Source organism: Ammospiza nelsoni, chromosome 1 (genome assembly GCF_027579445.1).
Source record: "Ammospiza nelsoni isolate bAmmNel1 chromosome 1, bAmmNel1.pri, whole genome shotgun sequence".
NCBI lineage: Eukaryota > Metazoa > Chordata > Aves > Passeriformes > Passerellidae > Ammospiza > Ammospiza nelsoni.
Genome location: NC_080633.1, coordinates 57397997 through 57422312, shown reverse-complemented (window position 1 = coordinate 57422312; position 24316 = coordinate 57397997). Strand labels below are relative to the sequence as shown.

The 24316-nt window shown below is 37.2% G+C and overlaps 1 protein-coding gene across 1 annotated transcript in view; it reads left to right on the top strand.

Annotated features, from left to right (window-relative positions):
* TNS3 (tensin 3) overlaps positions 1–24316 on the top strand; it is a 208292-nt gene that overhangs the window by 84157 nt on the left and 99819 nt on the right. The window contains exons 4-12 of the mRNA XM_059478542.1: positions 4853–4905; positions 5664–5835; positions 9819–9869; positions 11093–11215; positions 12699–12763; positions 17240–17323; positions 20515–20627; positions 22243–22303; positions 22459–22531. Of these exons, the coding sequence (XP_059334525.1) occupies positions 5686–5835; positions 9819–9869; positions 11093–11215; positions 12699–12763; positions 17240–17323; positions 20515–20627; positions 22243–22303; positions 22459–22531 (720 nt within the window). The 5' untranslated portion in view covers positions 4853–4905; positions 5664–5685. The remainder of the gene's footprint in view (positions 1–4852; positions 4906–5663; positions 5836–9818; positions 9870–11092; positions 11216–12698; positions 12764–17239; positions 17324–20514; positions 20628–22242; positions 22304–22458; positions 22532–24316) is intronic.

Below are 24316 nucleotides of genomic sequence, written 5' to 3'. Positions count from 1 at the left end.
TCTAAATGTCCCAATTAACTACAGAATTGCTGCCATTGGCAACTTCACCTGGCTTACTATTGTTTTTTGGTCAAGAGATCATATATTATGATCCCTCTCTGATGGGTATCGGCTAATCTTTCACTGGCACACTGACTAGACAGGTTGAAAAAGGCTTTTCTGTGTTTGAGTTGGACAGGCATATGGTGTCTGAGCCTGCTGCCTTGGCTAAGGTCACCCAGAAGTCACTTGTTTTTGGTTGTTCTACAGGCAAATCTGCACTGCAAGAAGCAATTAAAGCTAGCCAGCACCAGTGTAATACTTGATTTTGCTCTATACCTTTCATAAGCTATTTTTTGGCAAAACATTTTCCCATATATTTCAACTCACAAATTCTGCTTTTGTTCCTTCCTAAAGTTGCCTGAAGACTAAACAACTGTGTTAAAAAAGTGGTTTTTTGTATGTTCTTTCTGTTTGTAAGGCCTGCTTTTACAGCTTTCTAGAAATCTTCTTACCTTTCTATTTCCCACACCTTCATCCTTTTCATAATCTTTCTGGTGTCAGAAGCTCTATTACAGAGGATTTTAGCCTATGAACTGTGTAAGCCTAATGAGGTATGTAAAACTACTGGCTGTAAGCCAAGTTTCCTTTTTCTGTTCTTGGAAAAGTTGAAAATCATCATCTAGCTGAGATAATGGCTTTTTTACAGATACTTTTTTTTTTTTTTGCAGACATTATTTTTTACTTGATTGTCTCAATTTCTTTGAGTAGCCTTCTCAAGCCTTTCAGAATAGGACAGGGGATGCAGATTTAGCAGAAAGGTTGTTTCTAGTTCCTTCTATTTCTGGACTTGTGGAAAAGTTGTCTCAATGCCATCTCTGTGCCACATGGTGTGAGATGGCCTATACATGATCTTTGTCATGTTTTTGCTCTGAAGCTGTGAAGCGGCTTAAAGTAAGATTGTAAAGATATGAGATGCTGTTTGCTGTGTGGGACAAGCACAAGCTTGCTATTTGAGGCAAGCCAGGAAATCCATTAAGAAATTCACTCTCTTTGGTGTCAGAAGAAGGTGAATAAACAGGGCTGATCTCAAAAGTCCACTTTGTTCAATCTGTGCTTTAGTTTAATTGGACTGTTTGGCTCACTTTCTACACTTGCACTGATAGCAGGTTGTACTGGGAAACATGTCTAGGTACTGTTGTGAGCTGGTGAAAATGATTCAGAATTAAATATGGGACTGTTTCTTAGCTTCTGTATCATGTTGTGGTTGTAAGGGACTCTGGGATGGTGTCATGGTTTGACACTGCCCCAATGCCAGGCACCCATGAGAGTCACTTGCTCACCCTCCCCTGCCACAGTGAGCAGAGGAGAAGGAAAAAATGTTGATGAAGGCTTCAGAAGTTTAGATAAGGAGCAGGAAAAAGCACTTCAAGGGCAAAAGAGGCTCAACTTAAGGTTGCAAAGTGAAATTTAATCGTAACAGAATTTGAGGAAGACAATGAGAAGTAAAATAAGCCCTTAAAACACTGTTTCCCCCCAGCCCCTCCCTCCTTCCCACCAACAGCGCAGCGAGACAGGGCATGGAGATTTTGGTCAGTTCATAACCGAGATTTTCTCCTGCTGCTCTGGGAGAGGAGTCCTTCCCCTGTGAGAATGTGGGTCCCTCCAATGGGAGACAGTTCTCCATGAACTTCTCTGGTGTGGGTCCACTCTCACGAGCAGCTGCCTTCTGCACCTGCTGCAATGTGAGTCCCTCCAATGAGCACAGTCCTTCCAAAACTGCTGTGACATGGGTCTCTCTTTCCATGGGGTGCAGTCCTCCAAGGACAGGCTGCTCCAGCCTGGAAGCAGGGACCCTCTCTTTCCACTGGGTCCTCCACTGGATCGCAGCCTCCTCTAGGCATCCACATGCCTGGAGGACAGGCACGTGCGCCGACGTGGACACCTCCCCCATGGGCTGTGGGTGGATCTCTACATCCCCCATGAACTGCAGGGGGACAACCTGCTTCACCATGGTCTCCACAGCCTGCAGAGGAATCTTGGCTCCAGTGCCTGGAGCACATCCTCCCCCTCCTTCTCCATTGACCTTGGTGTTGCTCTGTTGTTTTCCTTCTCATGTTCTCACTTCCTCCTCTTCTCTGACTAGGAGCAAAACCTGTGACTTTTCCAGCAGCTTCCCACAGGAGCCATCTTTGTGGCTCCCCTGCTACCAACTACCAGGCTGTGCAAAACCAATACAGATGGTTTTGTCTGAGGACTTAATTTTTGAGAAAGTTGGCATCACAAGCTCTGTGATGAGTCCAGTACTAGGTGCAGGAGCCAATGATGGTGAAAGAAGGAATACAGAGTGTGTCAAAGCAGAGAGTTGTATGGCTTGAGTTTTTTCTGGAAAAGGGCAATGACACAGTACCTTGGATGCAATGAATCTGCTTATTAATTCAAATCTGTGACTGGAGAGAAGGTGGTTGTTTGTTGAGAAGCTATTGCCTGTACTTGCTTACTTCATACAAATGCAGGTAAATTTGACCAAATGTTTCCTTGCACTTGCTTACGAACTTCTATGTGGTATTATTTGGAATATCAAAATTGCTTAAAACTGAATAAATACGTGAATGGAAGATGTTTACTTCATTGAAAACTGTTTCTTATATGACTGGTTATACTGTCAGATGTACAGGTTATGGCAGCATTGCCAGGCATTCCCAGGGAAGCAGGGGAACAAGAATCATGGGGAGAAATTAACGGAACAATAATCTCAGGGTGGTCTGTCCTACTCACAACATATCAAGCACTAGTTTCACCAAATCTATTGTAGTTGCAACTCTGAAATTTTAGCCAGGTGTGATTAAAACACTCCATATGGAACCACTGTTTTTCATTACCCTGCATCATCTCTACTGCTGTTAGTTGTCAGGAAATGAAAATCATACCTAGTTTTGTGAGATATTCTGTGTAATTGTCCATTCTGGGATATGCCAGATGGCATTTGCTATCTTCGAAGGTTAGTCAAATTTTTTGCCATTATCCCTCCAGTGTATAGCAAGCAGAAAACAGTGTTTATTTGTTTTCACTTGGATGGAGATGATTTGACTTTAAGGATGGTCTGCCCTATGCTGCTGAATCCTGTTTGGGGAAACTTGTATTCTGATGGTTTAGTTACACAGCATGCATACAGTAAATATATATCTCACTAATGGTTTTTTTTGCTAGTGGTTTGCATTATGTTATTGTTCATATGCTTATACACTGAATGCTACTAGGATTTATTCTAGTTTATCTGGCACAACAGTGTGAAATAGAGAATGATTTTATCACTAACTTTCTTACCAGAGGAAGCTGTTTTAAGTGTCTGATTATTCAGGATACATGACAGTTTAGTCATCAAATTTTTAGTAAATTGAAGAAGTACTTCTAAGCAATGGATACATTTGTTGTCAACAGAAACCAAGGAAGTCCTGCTTCTAATTCCTTTCTATTTACAAAACCAAAACAAAATACACCAAAAGCTATGTCTTGAATTTCAGTTATAGTTATTTACTTGTTTTTGCACCCATGGTATATTATCTAAAGCCTTTAAAATTCTAAGAAGGGATTGGGTAAAAAAGAGGCTGAAAATACCATGAAGTTTCCTCCTCTTCTGTTGTCTACGTAAAGACAGAAACTAGTGAAACTGGGACCAAACACTTACATGAGGTGCACCTCATGCCATGAGTTGTGCTTTAAAATTTGCAAGAACAGTTGACTTTGAGAAATTCTGAAAGAAAATGTGTCACTTTCATGCTTATATGTGTCTTAGCTATTCCCAGATTTTGATACACAGCATCATTTTATGGAAAGTTCTAAGACATCTTCCATTCAAACACAGTTTATTTGGTTTGGGAATACTTGTGTATAGCCAAAATTGATAGAGTTTATCAGTTTTTGAGCCCTAACTCTTGATAAATAAGCTTTTATGTGCATGTGTCTGTATATTAAGCATGAATTCAGGGCAGGGGGTACTCTTTCTCTTATTGATTTACTGATACGTGATACTAAATTGAACTTTTGTTTTTCTGTATCAAAATATATCTGTATCTAAGTGCTAAATTAAAAAATATACAAAACACATGAATTAAAAATACATAAGATAAAATATACACAAGCTAAAAAAGTATATATAGAAATGGCTAAATGTAAATTGAATAATATTATTTATTTTTATTTAATGTTTGTATATCAGTAGCGGTCTTTTTGGAGAGTTTTTTTCTTTTTAAACCTGTCCTAGAAAGAAGAAATACTGCCCCTTCCAGATGTCTCTTTCTCTCTGTTACATACAGAGCTTGGATGACATAACGCTGGAGCTTAAATCTAAGACCACTACAATTAGGTGAGACAAATTCTATTACTATGGTTCATGTGGGAGTATATTTTTACACTTTTTCATTCCTACTATTACTGAAAAAATGGAACTACAAAAGTAAACTACTACACATTCTCAGGAATAAATTCTCAGGAGTCTGATACATAAGTATATATTTCAATATTGTCATAAGAAAATCAGTGGAGAGGAACTTCTTTTGCAGGTTTATACAAACATTCAATTTGCATTTTCTCAAAGCCCACTATGTTTTCTCTAATCTTAATGCCAAGAAGAGCACCAAAAATGTCACAAAAGACTTTTCTGGCAGTGGTGAGATGGAAGAAGTAATAGAAAGTCAGACAAAATTTGGGCATAACCACAGTGTTTGCATTCAAAACATAGGGCAATGATCCTCTTGTATCCTCTTGTTGTTACAGTCTTTCAAATCATAAATGAGGAAAAAAGGTAGAAACATTGACATCAGTGACAGCAAGTTAAGGTTCTGGATTGATTTTTCTGCTTTCTTTGTTCCAGAATTCCAGCAGTGTTTTGAAGAACTCATCTTTCAGTTGTGACAAAGTATCACGGCAAGTATTTCTTTCAAATTTATGTAGCAGCGTTATGTGGTGTGGTGATTGGCTTAGGCTTTGTTATTTGTGGTTGTGATTTCTGTGAGTTCAGTCTTCTGCAAGATATGATCTGGTATGCAAGTTCCATTTTTACAATGCCTTCGTGAGAAAACAACTAGACATATTTACTGAGCTGATCTTCTGATATTTTATTAAGAAGGACAGAGTTGTGTTAAAGTTCCATCACCTGGAAAAGAAAGAGAAGTATTTGTAGACTAACCAGTGAAATTATTTTAATCACATTCATGTCTGTTGTATTTTGGGGACTAGTTTTAGATTCACTTCAGTTTTACTCAGAGCAGCCTTCAAGATCTGCAGTGTCTTACAGATTGCTGGTCAAACTTCCAATTTGTAAAGCATTTGCAGAATTCTACAGAGAGATGTGTACAGACAGAAGTACCTATACATTTCTATTTAACTAACAAATTTGTTGTGCTAGTATTTGTCAAATTGATTGTATTAATTTTCCACATTATTGGTTGCAGAGAGTTTTTCACTACAGTTTTGATGTGAAGAATTCTGGTGAAGAACTCCATTTGTGTTCTGAACTGAATACTTTGAGCTCTGTAGGCATTTAGTGAGTTGTAATTGTAAAGAAATTATTGGAAACATCTGATGCTTGGCTGTGGGAGTCTGAGTTGCAATTTCCTCTCATTAATATGCCATGTTTCTTCTTGGCTACAGTGCTCTAAACTGCCACATCTAATTTCTTCCAGAAGTGCCGACTTTGATCACATTATGGAGGAAGGCTCTGAACTTGACCTCACTTACATCACAGAGCGGATTATTGCTGTATCGTTCCCTATGGGCTGTTCTGAGGAAACTTACCTCCACAATCTACAAGAAGTAACACAAATGCTCAAATCCAAACATGGTGATAATTACTTGGTATGTGAAAGATCAGCCATTTGTGACACATCTTTGTCATGCAGGAAGACTACTTTATGTCCACATAAACATTTATAAACTAAAACTCACTCTTTGGGCCATCTTTACAGCCTTGTAAGCCAAGTTCAAGATTTTCAGTAGTGTTTTAAGCGGCTAGATATTGAAAACACTTTTTTTGCTGGAGCATTGCAGTCTCTGTGTTGGTGTGGTGATAACACGTAGTCAAATGCTGAAGAATAATTTCACTGACTGTTTTCATTGTCCAAAGCATGCTCTAAAAAGATACCCTGCAATGAGGAGTGTGTTCTTTGTTTGTAGCAGTGAGCTACATCTGGGTTCTCAAGTGGGTATCTGATAGTCTGTCACTGTCATGTCTTCACTTGTGAAGGCAACATTTAAAAGTAGGGTTGCTGTTGCTGTATTCTGTCCAGCTCTTCCTCATTAATTTGTTTAGGTGCATTTTTCATGCCATTTAATTTTCTATAGGAAATCTAACAAATATATAGTGAGCTTTCTCTGCAGATTTTTTTTTGTAATGTTGACAAAAAGCTCTTAATCTCCTGTGCTGTTTACTGGCTACTGCCATGGCATGTATTGTCTCAGCTTGTTCTATGAGGGTGAATTTGAAACATGGCCAATATTTTATTTACTTTTTTTTTTTTTCTTGTACTGTCTTTTTAATTGTTAGAATCAAATCCATGACTTCAGGAACATGAACTCCATTCACAGTAGAAATTTGTTGCTGGAGAGATTGTACTCATGATTTAAACACATTATCTTCTTCTCACAAACTGAGATGCTATAGGTGCATTATAAACCAGATTGAGCTTGTGATGTGGACTGAAGTCCTCAGCATGCTGCCTTGCTGCCCTTGGCTTCCCTTCCATCAGGCACTGGTAGCTTATAAGGCACATGATAGTAATAGTGTGAAGGTGACCAGTGTGTAAAGCTTTATAGGTTCAAATTCACCTGTTCTCTGGCCATTTCCATGCAATAACAGTGTAAGCTTGTAGTCTCTCCACTACTCTTAATCTCACTTAATGCTTGACTGTATTACAAAAATCTGATATATGGTAAGTCTGATTTAGTGTCTCAGAAGGATTGTAGTCTCTGCCTCTGAAAGGGATTGTAGTCAGTTTCTTCTGCAAAGTTGGGATTTTTTTAGTTTTTGTTTTAGTTCTGTTCTATTTATTAATTTATTTTCTAATGGGTACTTTGGAAATCAGCTGTCTTGATAAAAAGAAGGCTTTATGCCATCTACTCCAAATGTGTTTCTACAAATTTGTAAAATAACCTGACAAAGCACAGCCAGGTTGTAGATTCAGAGAGCTTGTTTTTAAACTACCTTTTGTTTCTCATGTTTTGAACACCTCTTCAGCCTGCTCAAGAGGCACATGTGAATCAGCAAAGAAAAAACCCCAAAACCTCCATGAAATCAGCAATCCTGCTGAAGTTGATAGGAACAATTCTACTCTTCTGTTGGGTCAGGGTCTCAGATAACAGAACATATACTACAGCATTTGTCATTTTTTTCTAGTTGTTTTCCTTTCACTACAGTGAAGGGAGTGAACACATTGTTTCCTGCTTGATTCCTGTTCAGTATGAAGAATATGAAAAAAAACCCCTAAGTATCTAATTTTCTTTAACAGTAGAGGATTATACTTTGACAGTCTGAAACCAGAGATTAAAGTCTGTTGATAGCTTACCGTGAATTTTTCTCTGCTTTGATGTCCTAAAAAACCATATTCCCTGTAGGCTTTGGTTCCCAGAAGAAACATGACTTTTCCAACAGATGAAAATTAGAAACTGAAGTTAATGCTCCTCTTTCTTGTACCAAAATATAAGTAAGTAGACCTAGGATATGCAAAGAGGGACCAAAAGGGATGCAGTTAATCTTCCACTGTGTTATGGTTTAATCCCAACCAGTAATTTAGCCCCACACAGCTGCTCCCTTGCTTTCTCACCAGTGGAATGGGGGAGAGAATCAGTAGAGTAAAAGTGAGAAAATACATAGGATGAGTTTAACAGGTTAAATAAAAGCTTTACACACGAGCAAAGCAAGACAAGGAATTATTAATTGCTTTCTATGGGCAGGCAGATGTTCAACCATTCTCAGGACAGCCAAGCTTCATAAGCCAAAATGATGACTTGGGAAGCCAAACACCACCACTCTGAATGTCACCGCTCCCTCCTTCTTTGGCTTACATGCTGAGCATGTTATATGGTATAGAAAATCCCTTTGGTCTGTTGAGATCACTTGTCTTGGCTCTGTCCTTTCCCAGCTTCTTATGCATCCCCAGCCCACTCACTGGTGGGGTGGTATGAAGGCTCTTGGAAAGAAAAAAATTTCTTGAAAAAAAAAAAGCTCTAGACACTGTGTAAGCACTGCTCAACAATAATGAAAACATCCCTGTTTTATCAACACCATTTTCAATAAAAATCCAAAACACAGTCCCATATGGGGTACTGTGAAGAAAATTAACTCTACCCCAGCCAAAAACAACACACAATGGCATCTATTTATACCATATATTTCTCTTCAAAGGCTTCTATGATGTCCTGCTTTGTTGTATGCGAAATGTTGGTTCCTGCACCTTCTTGTTTCTGTTCTGTGCTGTTAGAATTCCTGGAGTATCTTGATGTGATCACTGTAGCTTGATGGGGACTTGGGTACAACAGCGTCTTTGAGTTTGGTGTCTGACCCAGCGGTTACAATACCCATCATGAGCACGACTGTATCCTGACACAGGAATTCTTAATTGTTCTTAAATATAAATACAATAAGAAAGATGAATAAAAAAGTTTTTGTCAAATACCCCTTCTTTTTCTGTGGAACATTTTAGGTAATTGATTTCTTAATATAGCGTTAGCACTTATTTTAAGAATTCAGTATTGAGAACTACACCTCTCTGTTACTTTGTTTTCCAACTAGGAAAGCTAATAGAAAATTACAAAAAAATTTGTGTCATTTATAGAAGACAATGTTCATTTAATTCCTGTTTTACTATTGGCATTTCAGGAAGGATAAGTATAGTGATTTAGTTGCTTTAACCTGTTCAGTTTTTGGCTTCTTTGCTTAGACAGCTGATGAGAGTGCTGGTTAATGCAAAAGGGTAATACTTTCGAAGAGTGTTGCACTTTAGAAAAGGGTTCTTAAATTGTCCTTGGGTAGTACTAAACTATATAAGGGTCTTGCTTCATATTTACTCTTTCTCATGTTTATGACCTATTTATTCCTTTCTCTCAGTGTAATTAATGAGACTTTTTCAATGATTATGCAATCTGTACATAACTTGGCATGTAAAATAGCCATGCTGTGAAGGACAATCTGCCTCATTAGCATTGTTTCAGTTCTTGAGTAATGGTATTTCAACTTTTTGTTATTGATTGATACTAATTTAAGGCACTTTCTAATGAAAGAGTCAGTTATTCTTGTATACACTGCTTTCTTTTGTTCATTTTGCAGTCTGTCTTTTCATTTACTCCTTATTAAACAGTAAGTAGAGGGTAACTTGCTATTTAGTGGGTTAACAGAAGAGTTGGAATACCTCACAGTCTAAGTTATAATTAAATAGGTATGTCATATCTTCCCTGCAAAGTTTTGACAGACCAATACTTGTCAGGAATGCAAATTCAAATATTTAACAGTGTACCACCCTCTCAGCCTTCTTATTGTTAATTCTTATGGTCATCATTATATTTCATGGTAGCCAAGTCTCTTAGTATACCTCTGACTCAAAGCCATGTGAAATAAATAAGATGTAGTAGAATTTTAATTGTCCTTTTTCAAAATGTGCATTTAAGTTTAGCTTTAGTTACATTGTAAAATAACTGAATATCTAAAATACATTAGTGCTACCTAATGTCAAATGTTAAGCCATATCATTGTAGTTTCTGGTAATTTTTATGTTTCAAATACATCTATTTACCACTTAAATTATATACTCTTGATGGTTAATATTTTTTTCTTTCTTTCTGAACAGGTATTAAACCTCTCTGAAAAGAGGTATGACCTTGGCAAGCTTAACCCAAAGGTAATGACTGTCTTCAGTAACATAGCTTTCTAGTGTTAAATACAACTTAAATGGCCTGATAAACCCTGAAGCTATGCAAGTGTTGATATACAGAGTAAGAGTAGCTGTTTTGAAAGATACTAAAACATCCCACATGCATCCCTTTTTATTTTTTCTCAAGTTCTGTTTTGTGTCTGTTAGTTCTGTGTTTTACACAGCTATTCTTGTTATTTTCTTAGGACCATAAGCCTGTTGTGACTTCTGAAAAACTTCTATTGGGTGATACAAATTTTACTTCAAGTATACTTTTTTTGTGCAGTCACAGAATACTGGAGTTGTATACTGTAACGTAGAGTCAGCTGAAGCTAGTGAACTTGATTCAGATAAGGACTTCCCTTTTGTACTATCTTTGAGTAGTTGCTTCTCTGCACAATAGAGTAATAAAGAATTTCATAATGATTGACATCTGACTCTTGTTCCTTCTCACTAATTGATGTGTTTGTTTGTTGTAAGAAATGGTGTGCAGGTACACTTCAGCATCTGTTATAAGGCCAGATAGAGCGGCCCAGATGTGTATTTACAGCAGTAGATTTACAGAGATAAGCTACCTGAGGAAAGTACCTCTCTCAAATTTAACTTTTTGCATGCTTTATTGATCACGAAGGATGAATTTTTTAATATTAGGCATATGTTGAATGCATAATATGTATGTATTGCATATGTTTTGTTACTAACTATGCATATAATAAAAATAGACTTAGTAAACTGTATTATATAGTGAATAGAAAATCTGAACAAAATTTTTTCATGTTTAATCATGTTGCACATGAAGGAAATAAATTGAAAATAAAATTAAAGCCATCAAAAATCATTATTTGCTCTAATTCTGTTTGAATTTACTGGTATAAAATACTAGAAATTTTAAATGAAAAATAATGTAAAAAATCAAGACCTTCAGAAATGTTGTCACTTCTAAATGGTTGATGAGATTGGGATGGGGCGAGGAGGGGGAGGAGGAAGTTTTTTGTTTATTTGTTTTTATGAAAGTACTGGTATCTTAAAAAAACACGAATTCCCTCTTCCCCTTTAGAGACCTGTAAGCATCAAGACAATTGAATTGCATGATTATCTGTGATGGCAAAAGTTGTGAAGACTTTCAACCATGACATTTATTTGAATCCAGATTTTAGTATGTGATACTGGAGTCAAGGTGTCTCTCGTAAATGTTACTTGTTTAATTGCAGATTATGGATGTGGGGTGGCCTGATTTCCATGCTCCACTTCTTGATAAGCTGTGCACCATCTGTAAGGCTATGGAGTCCTGGCTGGACAATGATCCTCAACACGTGGTGGTGATCCATTGCAGAGTAAGTGCTGTGGATGACTTTCTATTCATTTTCAAAAAAATTGTCCTTTACTCTTCTTGTGTAAAAAAATAAAAAGTTAATCTGTTTTCAGTGTTGACAACAGTGTGCCAGATGTCCCGTTGATGTAAATAAGCTTAAATCCATTGATCTTCCATTCTTGTTAAAGATTTCTTTTTTATGACTTATGTCCTAGCCCTTGCTGCAGGTATAGCATGAACCAATGTTACTTCACCCTTCAAAGATCACTGTTACTTCTGTAAATGTATTTAGAAGCTTGAGGTTTTTCCTGCTTGATGGAAAACTCTCCATGTTCTGTGACACTCATGAATTTTGTTGCTGGGAAAAGATAGGTACTGTATCACACATCATCTCTTTAGACTGTATGTGGTTGTAGGAAATGAGGTCATTAAGGACCTTCTGGATATTTTTGAAAGGTTTTAATTGACAGCATCATTGCAGTGCCTTAGAGTAAAGCTACCAGCGTGCTGTGTTGTTTCCTCCTGCTTGCTCGCAATAAACAAAAATAAAGAAAAACCTTAGCTAAATTTGGATAAAATTAATTCAGAACTGGATTGGTAGCTGCGTTCATGACACTTGATGCAAACCTATCTCTGTTTCACTGGCAGATGTTATTCTAAACAAAATGATGGTGATAATGGGATAGAAATTTCAAATCTGGTTTGTGTAGTCTCCAGTCCCAAATTCTTCCAGGCAGAATGTTATTGTATGAAGCACTTGAAATCTTACTAGTTGCAGGAATGCAGCCAGGAAAATGCCCATACTTGGCACAAAAGGGAGCAAAGTATTTCTAGGTATACACAGTCATATACAAATTGATAATGCATGTTTTTGATTATTGCCTTTTCCTAATATAGGTTTCCAGCCATAGAGATAGTTACAGCCACCTACTATCAGCTGAGAGACTGAAAATATTTTGAAATCTGTGAGAATTACTTCATGTTAGATTTTACTGTGTTTGTCATGTAAATTATTTAGAAATACTTTAGAACATTTTTGAAATTATCCAAAGAAAATCAGTTACTATAAATCTCAGGTGTTGAGGAGGTAAAAATGTGAAAACATGCCAGAAAGGTCTATTCTTTCTAAAGTAGGTATTTTATTGCATTTCATCCTGGGAATTGCAGCATTGTCTAGACTTGTTGTGAATGATCACTAAAAAAAAATACAAAATTAGAGTAGTTCATACTATTTTTTTTCTTTTTTCCCAGTTGATTCCTCTTAATTGGTAAGATTTGACAGGCATGCACATAGAAATCCTACTTAGTGTTTTTTATGTCATTTGTCAGCCAGCTTACATTGACAGATAAACTGCTACCCATTATTTCCACCTTTCCATCAACCCAGGGTACATGAGAAAGGACTCTGAATCTCTTGCCTTGAAATTGTATTTAGTATGGGTCTTAAATATAATAATGCCAAATATTGTAATACATAAGTTATGATTCCCTTTTTCCTAATACAGGGAGGAAAAGGAAGGATAGGTGTAGTCATATCATCATATATGCACTTTACCAATGTTTCTGCAAGGTAAGTATGAATAATGCATGTTGTGTGGTTTTTTTTCCAATAAACATTGGGAAAAATGCCTTTTAGTTGATTACTGTCTGTCAGCTTAATGTTTTGTCAGGTTTTCTTCTCAAAGAGTTTTGAAGCATGTCTTTCTTAACAGAGTCTGTTTTCATGATAGTTTTCATGTAATCCTGCTTCCAGTAGGAGACTGGATTAGGTGACAGCCTAAGATCCCTTTGAAACTGAGATTTTATTGGTTTTCAGAAAACTTTTCTGAAGGATGTTTTCAGATGAATGATAGACTGTGCAAGAAACCATTTTTATGTCATGGTACTATCTTTATTCTGTTAAACCTCTCTGTTTGCCACATCCATCAAGTAGCCTCTTGAATTGGTGAGAAATTATTCCTTAAGTACATGAGAAAAATTGTTATTAAAATCTGGAAAGAGTGTTTGAATAGGGAGCTCCTAGACATTGATCCGAGTGCAGAATGAAGTGTAAGGAATAATCTAGACTTGAGTTTGCAGTCATTTCAAACAGTAGGTGTCTGATTACTTAGTTTTAATTGTTTCTTTTGGAGTACTCAAATTATGAAATGACAATTGACAATTTTTATTAAAAAAATACACAGTTCAATAAATGGTCTCAAAAAGGATGAAATGCATTTTGGATATTTTTGTTGGGATTCTGATCACATTGTTTTCCTTTGGGGTTTTTTAAATGTATACACATACATAAATGTACGTATATACATTTTATATACATACATAAATATATTAAAATAAGAATACATTCTAAATGTCATGGTTAAATCAAAGTTGGTCCTGAATTCACACCAGCATGTCAGTAATAGATCTGATCCGCTACTGTAGTTGACAGAGTCTTAAATCACTGGAGGTTAATGGCAAATTACTCATGGATGTCAGGCAAACTAGAATCCTGGAAAATAATTTGTGTTCATTGGGGTAAACCAAATTTATAAGTAGTTATGGACTAAGCAACTAAGTGCATTGTGTACGCCAATATGTGCTTAAAAAACCATTTGCTTCAGTGATTGTCACAATTTCATATTTTGTTGAGAAGTATTGTGAATGGCAAAAACTTTCAAGTGAAGGTAGTACAGTTGTTATGGTGTGATTTCAGTGTTGCAGTATTATGTCATCCTTAAAGGTGGTACCTGGCTATAAATATACCACTACAGTCACATTCAGGTGGTGTTTTGTTAAACCCAGCAATAAAAGGTATGACCTTTTACCCCAAACAAATTCAGGACTCCTCCAGTGAAGTTGCAGGAGAGGAGTGAGCTTGGAAGCCCTCTTTAACTTCCTGGATATCTGGCACCCGCTATGCAAAGCTTAACTTTTCTGTGTAAGGATGAGATTGGGGGTTTCTCTGCTAGGATTTGTATATCCCTAGCATTATCAAGACTCTTGAAAATGGTACACAGCAACCTTGCAGAAGCAGAAATTACTGCAGATGCTGCTGTTAAGGGTACCATCTACTGTGTCTGAAATGTTACTTGGAAGACCTTGAGGATGTTTGCCTTAAAGAAAGTTCATATTTGTCAGCATGCATAGGTGTCCTGGTTCTGGCCAGGACAGGGTTATTTTTTTCAGTATGCTTGAGGGAGCATGGCCAGTACCCAGAGGTTATTCTAGACCACCTCATGTCATTGCCAGGCATGAGGGGAAGGGGATCCTTCAAGGGAGAAGGGGTCCCTTTGGGTTGAGAAAGTGTGGCAGACAGAGCCATCCAGCATTGTCTATTGTTGGGAGTTTCCACAGTGAGAAATACTGTTTCCTTTCTTCTACCCTCTGCCATTAGTATTGTTGTTACTATTCATTTTCTTATCTCATTCCTGTGTCCAGTGAATTGTTCTTTTTCATAGACCAAAACCTGTGATCTTTGCCATTGTGCCTCCAATTCTCCTCTCCATCTCACTGCAGGGAAGGGGAAAGGAGGGAGGGAACAAGCAGCAGTGTGGTTTGGAGAGCATCAGTAGGAGCACTTAATTAGGGAATTCCTTTCCTGAAGCACAACAACATGCCAAAGAAATCTAGGCTTAATGAAATTCTGTGAATTTATGCTTAGCACCTTTGCTGTAAAGACACACTAAGAATTAAGGTTGGAGTTGTTCAGTCTGAAAGAACAGTAGGCTCTAAGGAGACTCTCTGGTCGTCCTCCAGTACCTGAAGGAGGCCTGCAAGATGGGTGGAGTGGGACTTTTTCAAAGTAAGGCAGTGATAGGACAAGTGAGGGATGGCTATAGACTGAAGGAGAGTAGATTTAGAATAGATATTAAATTAAATTCTCTAATGTTAGCATGGTGAGACACTGGAACAGGCTGTCCAGAGAAGTTGTGGATGCCACATTTCTGGAAGTGCTCAAGGCCGGGTTGGATGGGGTTTTGAGTAACCTAGTCTGGTGAAAGGTGTTCTGCCCATGGCAAGAGAGTTGGAACAAGATGATCTTTAAGGTTGTTTCCAAGCTAAACCATTGTATGATTCTATGAAAAATCTTTATTGATGCAACCTCCCTTTAGGTATATGTTTTAATATCAAATTTTCTCATTTAGGAAGGAATAATGTGTAATCACATTTAATGAGGTCAAAGAGAGCTCTTTGTAATTTTTGGCAAATTCTATTTTAACAAGCAAAGTGCTAGCAGTTTTTGGCCACTTAGGAAGAGGCTGCCTAAATTCTGGATGGTAGTGTAGGTGAAGATGAATGAAGATATATGATGGATTGGGTGAGAAAGAGGATTTGGGTCACGAATATTGTAAGTACACACTATGTAATTTTTAGCACCCATGAAGAAAAGGCTTGACTTCGTAGCCTGACCCAGCATCCAGTCAAGACAATTGGCATCTTCTGATTAAATTTTGGAAAAGGCATAAATTTCATTTTTATCCTGATATGCGTATGTGTACTTTGCAGGGCTTTTTTCCTCTGAACTCATTTAGGTTGAACTAGTTGTGGAATTTAAAAGTTGAGATACTGGTGTTGTCTTGGTTTAGGGCAGATTTGAGAGAGAACCTCCAAAAGGGAGCTCCCTGCAAAAGCAAACCTACATGACCCTTCCTCCCAACCAGTTTGGGAAGAATTTTCTTGGTGAGAAGTAGAAAAAAACCTGTTTCTTTAACAGGCAAAACACTCCCCAGCACAAAAAAATGAACAATACCAGATGACAAAACTCATTCACTACTCTGAAGAGACAACAAATTCAGAAAGTCTCTCCTGTGGGTGCCCGCTCTGTTATCAATCCCTCCGGCACTGGGAAAGGCTGCTGCCCAGAGCAGGCCCCCATAGACCACAAAGCGCAAGCTGTCAATGCTCCCCAGGTCCCAGTTGGGAGCAGGTTGGAACAGTTCCAATAAAAGGGAAAGAAAACCAGTCCAGGGCAGACTCTGCCTCAGCTAGCTAAACCAACTAAAAAGCAAAGGAGTGTTCTGTTCTGCTCTGTCAGTGCACAGAGAACACAATGGAGAAGTAAGTGCAGGCTGATAACAAAACTCTGTGCTTCTTCTTCTCCCTGCCTTTGCTCTCAGAGCTACTCTTGAAGGCACAGAATATAACATCCAGCATAAACAGAACACCTAACTGGGGATACAAGCATCATAACGTCACCCTAGGATATGTGCATTCTTATATTTTGGAACTTCCAAATCTTTTATATTCTGATGCAAATTAAAACTGTGAACTATATCTGTTATGAGACACATTGTTTTTATCTGGAATAGATATAAAAGAATCACTATAGCATGTTACTTGGCATATGTGATGAACAACATTCTTACTGATTTTTGGCACTTCTTTTTCTTTTTTTCTGTAACCTCTTGCCTTCCTTCACCCAAAAAAGACCCACATAAGAGCCATTCTGGATAAAGAATAGAAGAAAATGTATTTTTTGGAATATGTTGTTCCTTGATTGTGTGTTTGAAGAGTTTATGGTTTCTGATGTAAAATAGTTCTTTTTCAAAGACAGTCTCTTCTTGATGGCTCATGGTATAGGAAACAAAGGCTAAATGAATTACTGACTGCTTAAATTAACCTCTATCCTGGTACTACAGTTCTTTCTGAAAAAGAAAATGAATTTGTATTTTATAGAGAGAACTCCCAGTGGCACATTAAAAAAATTATGGCAAGTATCCTTCTTTGGGAGCCTGAGCTGTTTGGTTCTGCCAAAATTTTTTGCATTCTAATTTCAATGTATTCTTGTTGGAAGCATGCAATTCAGTTTATTGAATAAGCATGTAGATGCTTTGCTGAGGAAGGAAACTATCTTAAGGTGTTGAATGAGAAGGTGTCAATGGAATAAACACAATTGTCCACAATATCCAAATTATTAGAGTTGCTAGTTAGGTGCTTGTTTTTTTAATTTTTCTTAACTTCCCTCCTTTTTTTCTTCCAAATATTTTTGCATATTTCAAGCAGTAGCCTGCTGAATTTTTGAGATGACACTGAAGCAGAATAACATGTGTCTCTTTCTTGACAGTGCTGATCAGGCTCTAGACAGATTTGCTATGAAGAAATTCTTTGATGATAAAGTTTCAGCTTTAATGCAGCCGTCCCAAAGAAGGTATTCAATTTGTTTCTAATTTATATCAATAGGAAATGTCATAATTATCTTCTGCATCCATCCCTTAGTCCCTTTCCAGCTATGTGGAGGCTATTTCCACAAGATCTTTCAGTGCTTCCTGAATTTGCAGCACTTTATCTTGTATTAATATTCCTTGATTGATGAGATCTCTCCTTCAGTTCCTGCACATGGTCCCAGACAGACGAGACCTTTTGTACCAGACTGTTATCTAAATGGGTTCTCACTGCATTGTTTATTAACAAAGAGGTGTCACAATCTTGATTTTTCCAAGATAATAATAAACTAATTTTTCTGTGATACAATAATGAGTATGTGAAATATGCTGATTAGTGTGCAATTAAGATATTTTTACTACTTGTTTAGAGGATCTGCAGATTATGCACTTGCCCCATGTCCATGCTAGTAAATGTTTGTCAAAGCATGAGATATTCATTATGGCAAGTTCATGTATCTGGATGTGTTATCTTTTCAGTCTGTCTGTATGACAAAGGTTGAATTAAGATTCAAAGTATTTCACTTTGGAAAGTGAATAGTTCTGGGGTTCACTATCTACTATGACAGGTAATTGAAGAATTCAGTACCAAAAGAGACTGATACCCATCAGACAAATAATTGTGATATAGGTGAATCTCTTTTAGAAATATAAAATATCATCTGGGTTTGATTTGGTAATTACTGGTTTGGTTTTTTTTTTTTGTCTTGATCCATGTGCATGCAGTAGGTAGTTTAGAAGTTGTTTATAGTATAAGAATTTGCTAGTAATTAAAACAGAAAAACCAGTAGTAATAACTAATGTAAGGTGTTTGGTTCTGTTAATCTCTAAATAAAAACATACCAGTTACTTTTTTAACCCATTAGGTGACATGCACAGCTCCTTTTAACTTGAAAAATAGCAACACAACATTCCATTAGACTTGAAATAAACTTTTCATTAGTAGAAGTTCACTGGTCTTTTTTTTGTTTCCATTTTGTGCTTGTATATATGTGTATATGTGTATTGCATTTCAATAATAAGGATTTGAGAATGCTGCCTACCAGACAGAGAAGTGTGAACCATAGCAGCAAAAGGAAAGAGATGTTGTTAATCTTCCGATTTAGAAGCCCTAGACAGCAGGCATATTTCAGTGAGAGCTAGGAACCTCCACAACAGCCTCTGAATTGTGCACCAAGGTAGTTTTCCAACCATATTGATGGGAAGTTTCAGTAGCTACTAACTTAAGTGAACTGTAGGTGAGCCCTAAAGCTAGACATTAGGTATAAATGATTGCATCTGTCTTTCCTACATCCCCTTTAAGGACACTTACTTAATTCTTCTGGGGGTAACTGCCGGTGGGAGGGCCTCAGAGATACTCGGTTTCCTTCTTGACTGAAGGAGTTAACATCTTTCCTCACCAGTACTGAACTTGAGCTGCCCTTGCCATCTTCCATACATATACACATTACCACTTAAGAGGGTAATTTCTAATGAGAACAGAGGTAGTTTTCCAAACTTTATGTCAGAACTGTTATCCCAAATCTCATCTTTCCTACCTTTGCCTGGACTGGCAGTGGCCACTAATCTTGTTGTAGAGAAAGGAAAACCAACTCTCTTAATATTTGTGGATAACTTTATACTCCTTTGTCCCCATTCTGATCAGTCAGTGGCCTTTTAATACGCTTTTTCTCTGAAACCATTGCTGGGTAATTAATTAGTGATATCCTTGTTAAAACCCAGTTGATGTATAAATGGGTATAATTTAAGTGGATCTCAAAATTGTAAAATATGAAAATGCACCAATTTTTCACATTTTGAAACCTTTTCTCTACCAAATCTTGTCTAGATAAAAATAAATTGTCGCAACTAAGTCACTTAGCTTTTTCCTACTACTAGTTGGGTACTGTAACAATGACAAGAAGAGTAGCTGTAGACCAGACCTATTTTGAATCCATTCTCAGATAAGCAGTTGAAGATTTCTCTGAATGAGAAATGCAGATAGAGACCCTTCATATGAAAAAAATTTCTCACAAACCTTCAGGATAAATGTTTGAATGCTCTTCTCAAAAATAAGCTGACTGTCTCTAGGCCCCTTAAGTGCACTACCTTGAGAAAGGTTTTCAAAAATTTCAGTCTAATTTTTGTAATAATTGAAAGCTGGTAAAGAGAAAATGGTCACATTGGTAATAGTAAATAATTTATTAAAGTCGTGAGAGGTCACTGACAAAACATTTTAACACAATATTTTTTGTCACGTTAGGTGTGTCAATTTGTAAAATTTGTGCTTTTGATGTACCAAATCCTTTCAGAAAGACTGAAGGAGAAAACAACAACAAAAAAAGCCTTTTCTTAACATTTAAAATAGAGCTTTGCAAGCTCTCTGTAAAATTAAATCTATTTTAAATTACCCACAACCCCTATTCTGGGATAGTAAAGCTGTTGTTACTCAGCAGGATATCCTTAGTTGTGGTTTTGCCAGGAGTTCAGCTAATGAGATCTGTGCATAAAGGTGAAAAAAAGGTGATTTTTCTCTATACATTCCTGAGAATAAAGTTAAATGAAGATTGTCTCATAGGCATGGAAAAAAAAGGGACTCAAAGCTGGTGGAAAAATTAAAGACACAGCAGTGATGTTTACTTGCATGTATTTGCTCAATAGCTTGTGACCATACCACATATTAAATCACAGAAATAGAATAATTTTCACAGTGCTGTGGAAGTTTTCCTCTAGTTTGGTGCTGAATGAGATCACTTCTCAATATGAAGATGTTATTTGACTGCATTGCTCTTGAGATTTCTGATGAGGGCACTTCTTGCTCTTGTTTTAATGAAGATGACTTCACTGTAAATTGGATGGGAACCATATCATGCTGCTGTGAAAATTTAAGACTACAGTTGTAATTAGGAATGTGTACCAAAACAATTGACTTTACTGTCTCTTCTACTTAATTTCTTACTTAGAGTAGTAATGTAAACAACTAAAATAAAGATATCAACAATAGCAATGTAACAGCCATGGATTTAATACAGTGGTAAATTAAAGTGTCTTTTCTGTTTTGTGAAGATTATTATTTTGGATTTATGTGTATTGTCACAATACTATTGATTACCCATAATCTGGAAATACCATTGTGTAAGTAATGTATTTCCCTAGTATTAGTGGTTTTATATAATTCAGATAAACTTTTTGTTTTCAGATACGTGCAGTTCTTAAGTGGCCTTCTATCTGGATCCGTGAAAATGAATGCAACCCCTCTTTTCCTGCACTATGTTATCCTTCATGGCATCCCCAACTTAGATGCTGGGGGAGGTAAATTACCTAATTTTTTGTTTTCAGGTGTAGGATCAAAGTCTTGTTTCATTTTGGAACTTTCTAGAAAGGCTGCATGAATCTCAGATTAGAATTAATATCTTTTTGATATCCATCAAAATATTCCCAATAAAGTAGCCAGAAGAGAAGCATTCTAAGAGTAAAAATTGGAGCAGGTGAAATCAATTTCTTGTTCTTTGTTAAATAAATAGTTGATGCTATTCGTCTCTGCCTATCTCTGAACAGTTGTGGTCTCTTACTGTAAAGGATCTGGGAACCTGGTCACGTTTCATAATTATTTCCTCTTTGTTTTGGGAAATGATTATAAATATAATCTCTTTTCTGTTTTGAGAATGGATTTCATGTTGATAAGCTGTTCGGATAGGGTGTACTTACAGAATCATTTCATTTGGAAAAGGACCTCCAAGATCATAGAGTCCAACCTTTGACCCATCATCACTGTCAGCGAGACCATGGCATTAAGTGCCATGTCCAGTTGTTTCTTGAACACCTGCAGGGATGGTGATTCCACCACCTCCCTGGGCATTCTGTTACAAAGTTTAACAACCCTTTCAGTGAGAAAATTCTTCCTGCTGTCCAAAAGGAGCTTTCTCTGTGCAGTTTGAGGCTCTGTCCTCTTATTGTATCATTCGTTGCCCAGGAGAAAAGTCTGACTCCCACCTTGCTACAATCTCCCTTCAGGCAGGAGATTGGAGTGATAAGGAGTTATATGGAGTGATAAGGTCTCCCTGAGCCTCCTTTTCTCCAGGTTAAATAACCCAGGTCCCTGAGCCACTCCTCATATGTGTGGACATGTGTGGAGACTCTTCACCAGCTCTCTTGACTTTTTCTGGATACACTACTGCATTTCAGTGTCTTTCTTGAAGTGAGTGGCCCAGAACTCAACACAATAGTTGAAGTGTGGCCTCACCACTGCTGCTAACGTGGCTTGCTATCCTAAGTGGATTTAAAATTAAAATGATAGAATGAGATTATGTGCTAGAGCGCAGTGAAGGAATAAACTTTAGTGGTTGCACTTGATGAACTTAGAGGTCTTAAAGATTTATGATTTGTTTCTGCATTTTTATTATCCGAAGGTAAAATAGCACTGGTCTTTTGTAATATAATCAGCATGAATTTGATATTAATATATTTTCATTGTTGTTTAATCTTTTTTTATTTCTAAAATAACTGCTTTAATAAAGTCAGGGTATTGTTTGTTCTAGTTAGAAATTTAAGGGCCTTATTAATTCTGAAAAAAATCTGAAGATCAAATAATCTGTTTATTTGGAAAATGTTTTTATTTTATATTGGGGGTTTGCTTTCTTTTGGCCATTATCATTCTTCCTTTATTAATTTAATTTTCTTGAAGCATTTATTTCCTTCCTTACTAGAATCCTTTAAAGTCCCTCCCTATTGAATTCAGAACCACTCTAAAATAAAATAAAATAAAATACCTTTTAGCCAATTTTGCTTTGAAGGGTATTTTGACAGTCCAGCATTACCACTTATGTGCCATTTTGCTCAGTCTGGTTGTGCATGAAACTTCCTAGTTGTAATGGTTTTCCTATATCTGAATGTTACAAAACACTCTTTTTTGTTGGATTCTTTTCAGCTTGTTGGCCTTTTCTGAAGTTATACCAGGCTATGCAGCCAGTTTATACATCTGGAATATAGTAAGTTGTAAGCATTTTCCACTATGATTTGGTTTAGGTTTTAATTTCCATGATTGCAGAATTACATAGCCTTTTTTAGTTTTGTTTGTGGGTTTCTTCTTTGTTTTATGGTTTTGTGTCTTTAAACCATGTATTTTTTTTCTTCTGTCAAGTAGCATACAGTCAGAAAATCAAAGTCAAATCTGCATTGCTATAGACCCTGCCCAGCTTTTGAAAGGAGATATTATGGTGAGTTAATTGTATGGAATGAAAATCTATTGACATGACATTTAGTTTACAGTTTCTGACCTGTTTTGTGCTATAAAAAAAATTATTTAATGAAATGCCTGGAAATACTACAGAATAATTTAGATTAATTTAGTCATCATTTTTGGCTTTCATGGGAATAAAAAATCTTGTAAAACTCAAACAAAAAGGTTTATAGGAGCAAATTGTTTTCAAAACAATTGCTCTCAGCATTCTCCTTTTATAGCATCACCAAGTTCAGTAAGACCTGTATTGCTCTTTTCTTTATAAAAATAACTGTGGGGAGTATTTGTAATTTGGCATTAAAATATCTTGCCCTCTAATTTGGCAGGCAGTGTGCACAACTGTAAAACTATCTGCTATAAAGAAAATGCCTAAGTAATTCTAAATTGTTCTGCACTCAAAAAAGTGGTATACCAAATAAGGGATAGGTAATGTCCGAGGTCTGGCCAGCATAAGGTTAAATTTTGCAGTAGCCAGACAGGCATGGTTTGGACCCAAAGGTTATTTTGTATGACCTCATGTTATTTTTCAGGGACAGGGGGAGGGCTTCCTTCCTCGTCAGGTAGCGTGATGGAGGGAGTGCTCAGGTTTTGCTGAGGTTTCTGGGAGGTAGGGGGAGGAAGAATGGGAGAGGTCTGTGAGCAATTGTGTGTGAATTGTCTAGGTTTTGTTTACTTATACTCTCTGTCATTTGTATTGTTGCTGTTACTGTTTGTGCATCCAATTCTCCAGCCTGCTGCGGGGGAGAGGGGGAGGGGTAGTGCTTGAGCAGTGTGTGTGGTTTGGAGTGTTTCAGTGAGAATACTAATTGGACAACACCATTTCTGAACCATGATAGTCTTATTTGGCACCCAATGTGAGGCACAAAAGGTTAGGATAGCAACAGGTCTGCTCAGAGTGGGTTTGAAACAAATTTCATCTAAGCATTTTGTTGCATTAGGTCCAGAGCCACTGGTCACAATGTTGCTTAATTTGTCCATGTAGTGTGGTACCTAATTTTATGTATTTCCATACCTCATGATATTTTTCAGATCAGGGAGAGGGGTCAGGATTGTTTTGTTGGTGTACTATGTGATACAAGCTTATGATGTGGTAACATCAAGGACAGTGAGGGCCATTTGGATGTGTATTGAGTACTGCTCTCCTGCCCTTACCTCCAGCATTACCTTTGGGAGTCCATTAATAATCATATCCAGTTTGTGGGGGGCACAGGGGAGAATGATTTTCCCAAGCTTTTCATCTCCTTTTTCTCTTTCAGACCTCTTACAACAGTTTTTGAAAATTTTGAATTCCCCTTGGATATTAAGGAAAGCTTGTTCTTGTGGCTAGGTCTGCCAGCTCTCCTCAGTCTGGTCCACACCATGTTAGTTACAGGAGATATTTTTTGGAGGGTCTTTCAGAGATCTGCCCTGAGGGTGGGTCATTATGAGTGGCATGGAAGGCAGGAGAAAATGGGCCAGCTTCTGAAGGACTATTCTGCTCCAATGGTTTGTAAGTTCACCCCTGAAGAACTACAAGACTCTGTTGAAGTGATAAAATATGCAAAAGAAGAAATGCTGTGGCAGTTCCAGAAAGGAATGAAGTTATGCAATGTGCGGGGCTCTGGCATCTGTTTATTGGACATTTCTCATTACCAAACAGCACCATCAGTGGGAAGGGAGGAAAGCATATCAACAGGCACTGTGGCCACTCAAACTGCAGCTGAACCAGGGGAACAATATGTGCTGGTAGCAGTTGCTCCTATACAGAAGAAGAAATCCAAGA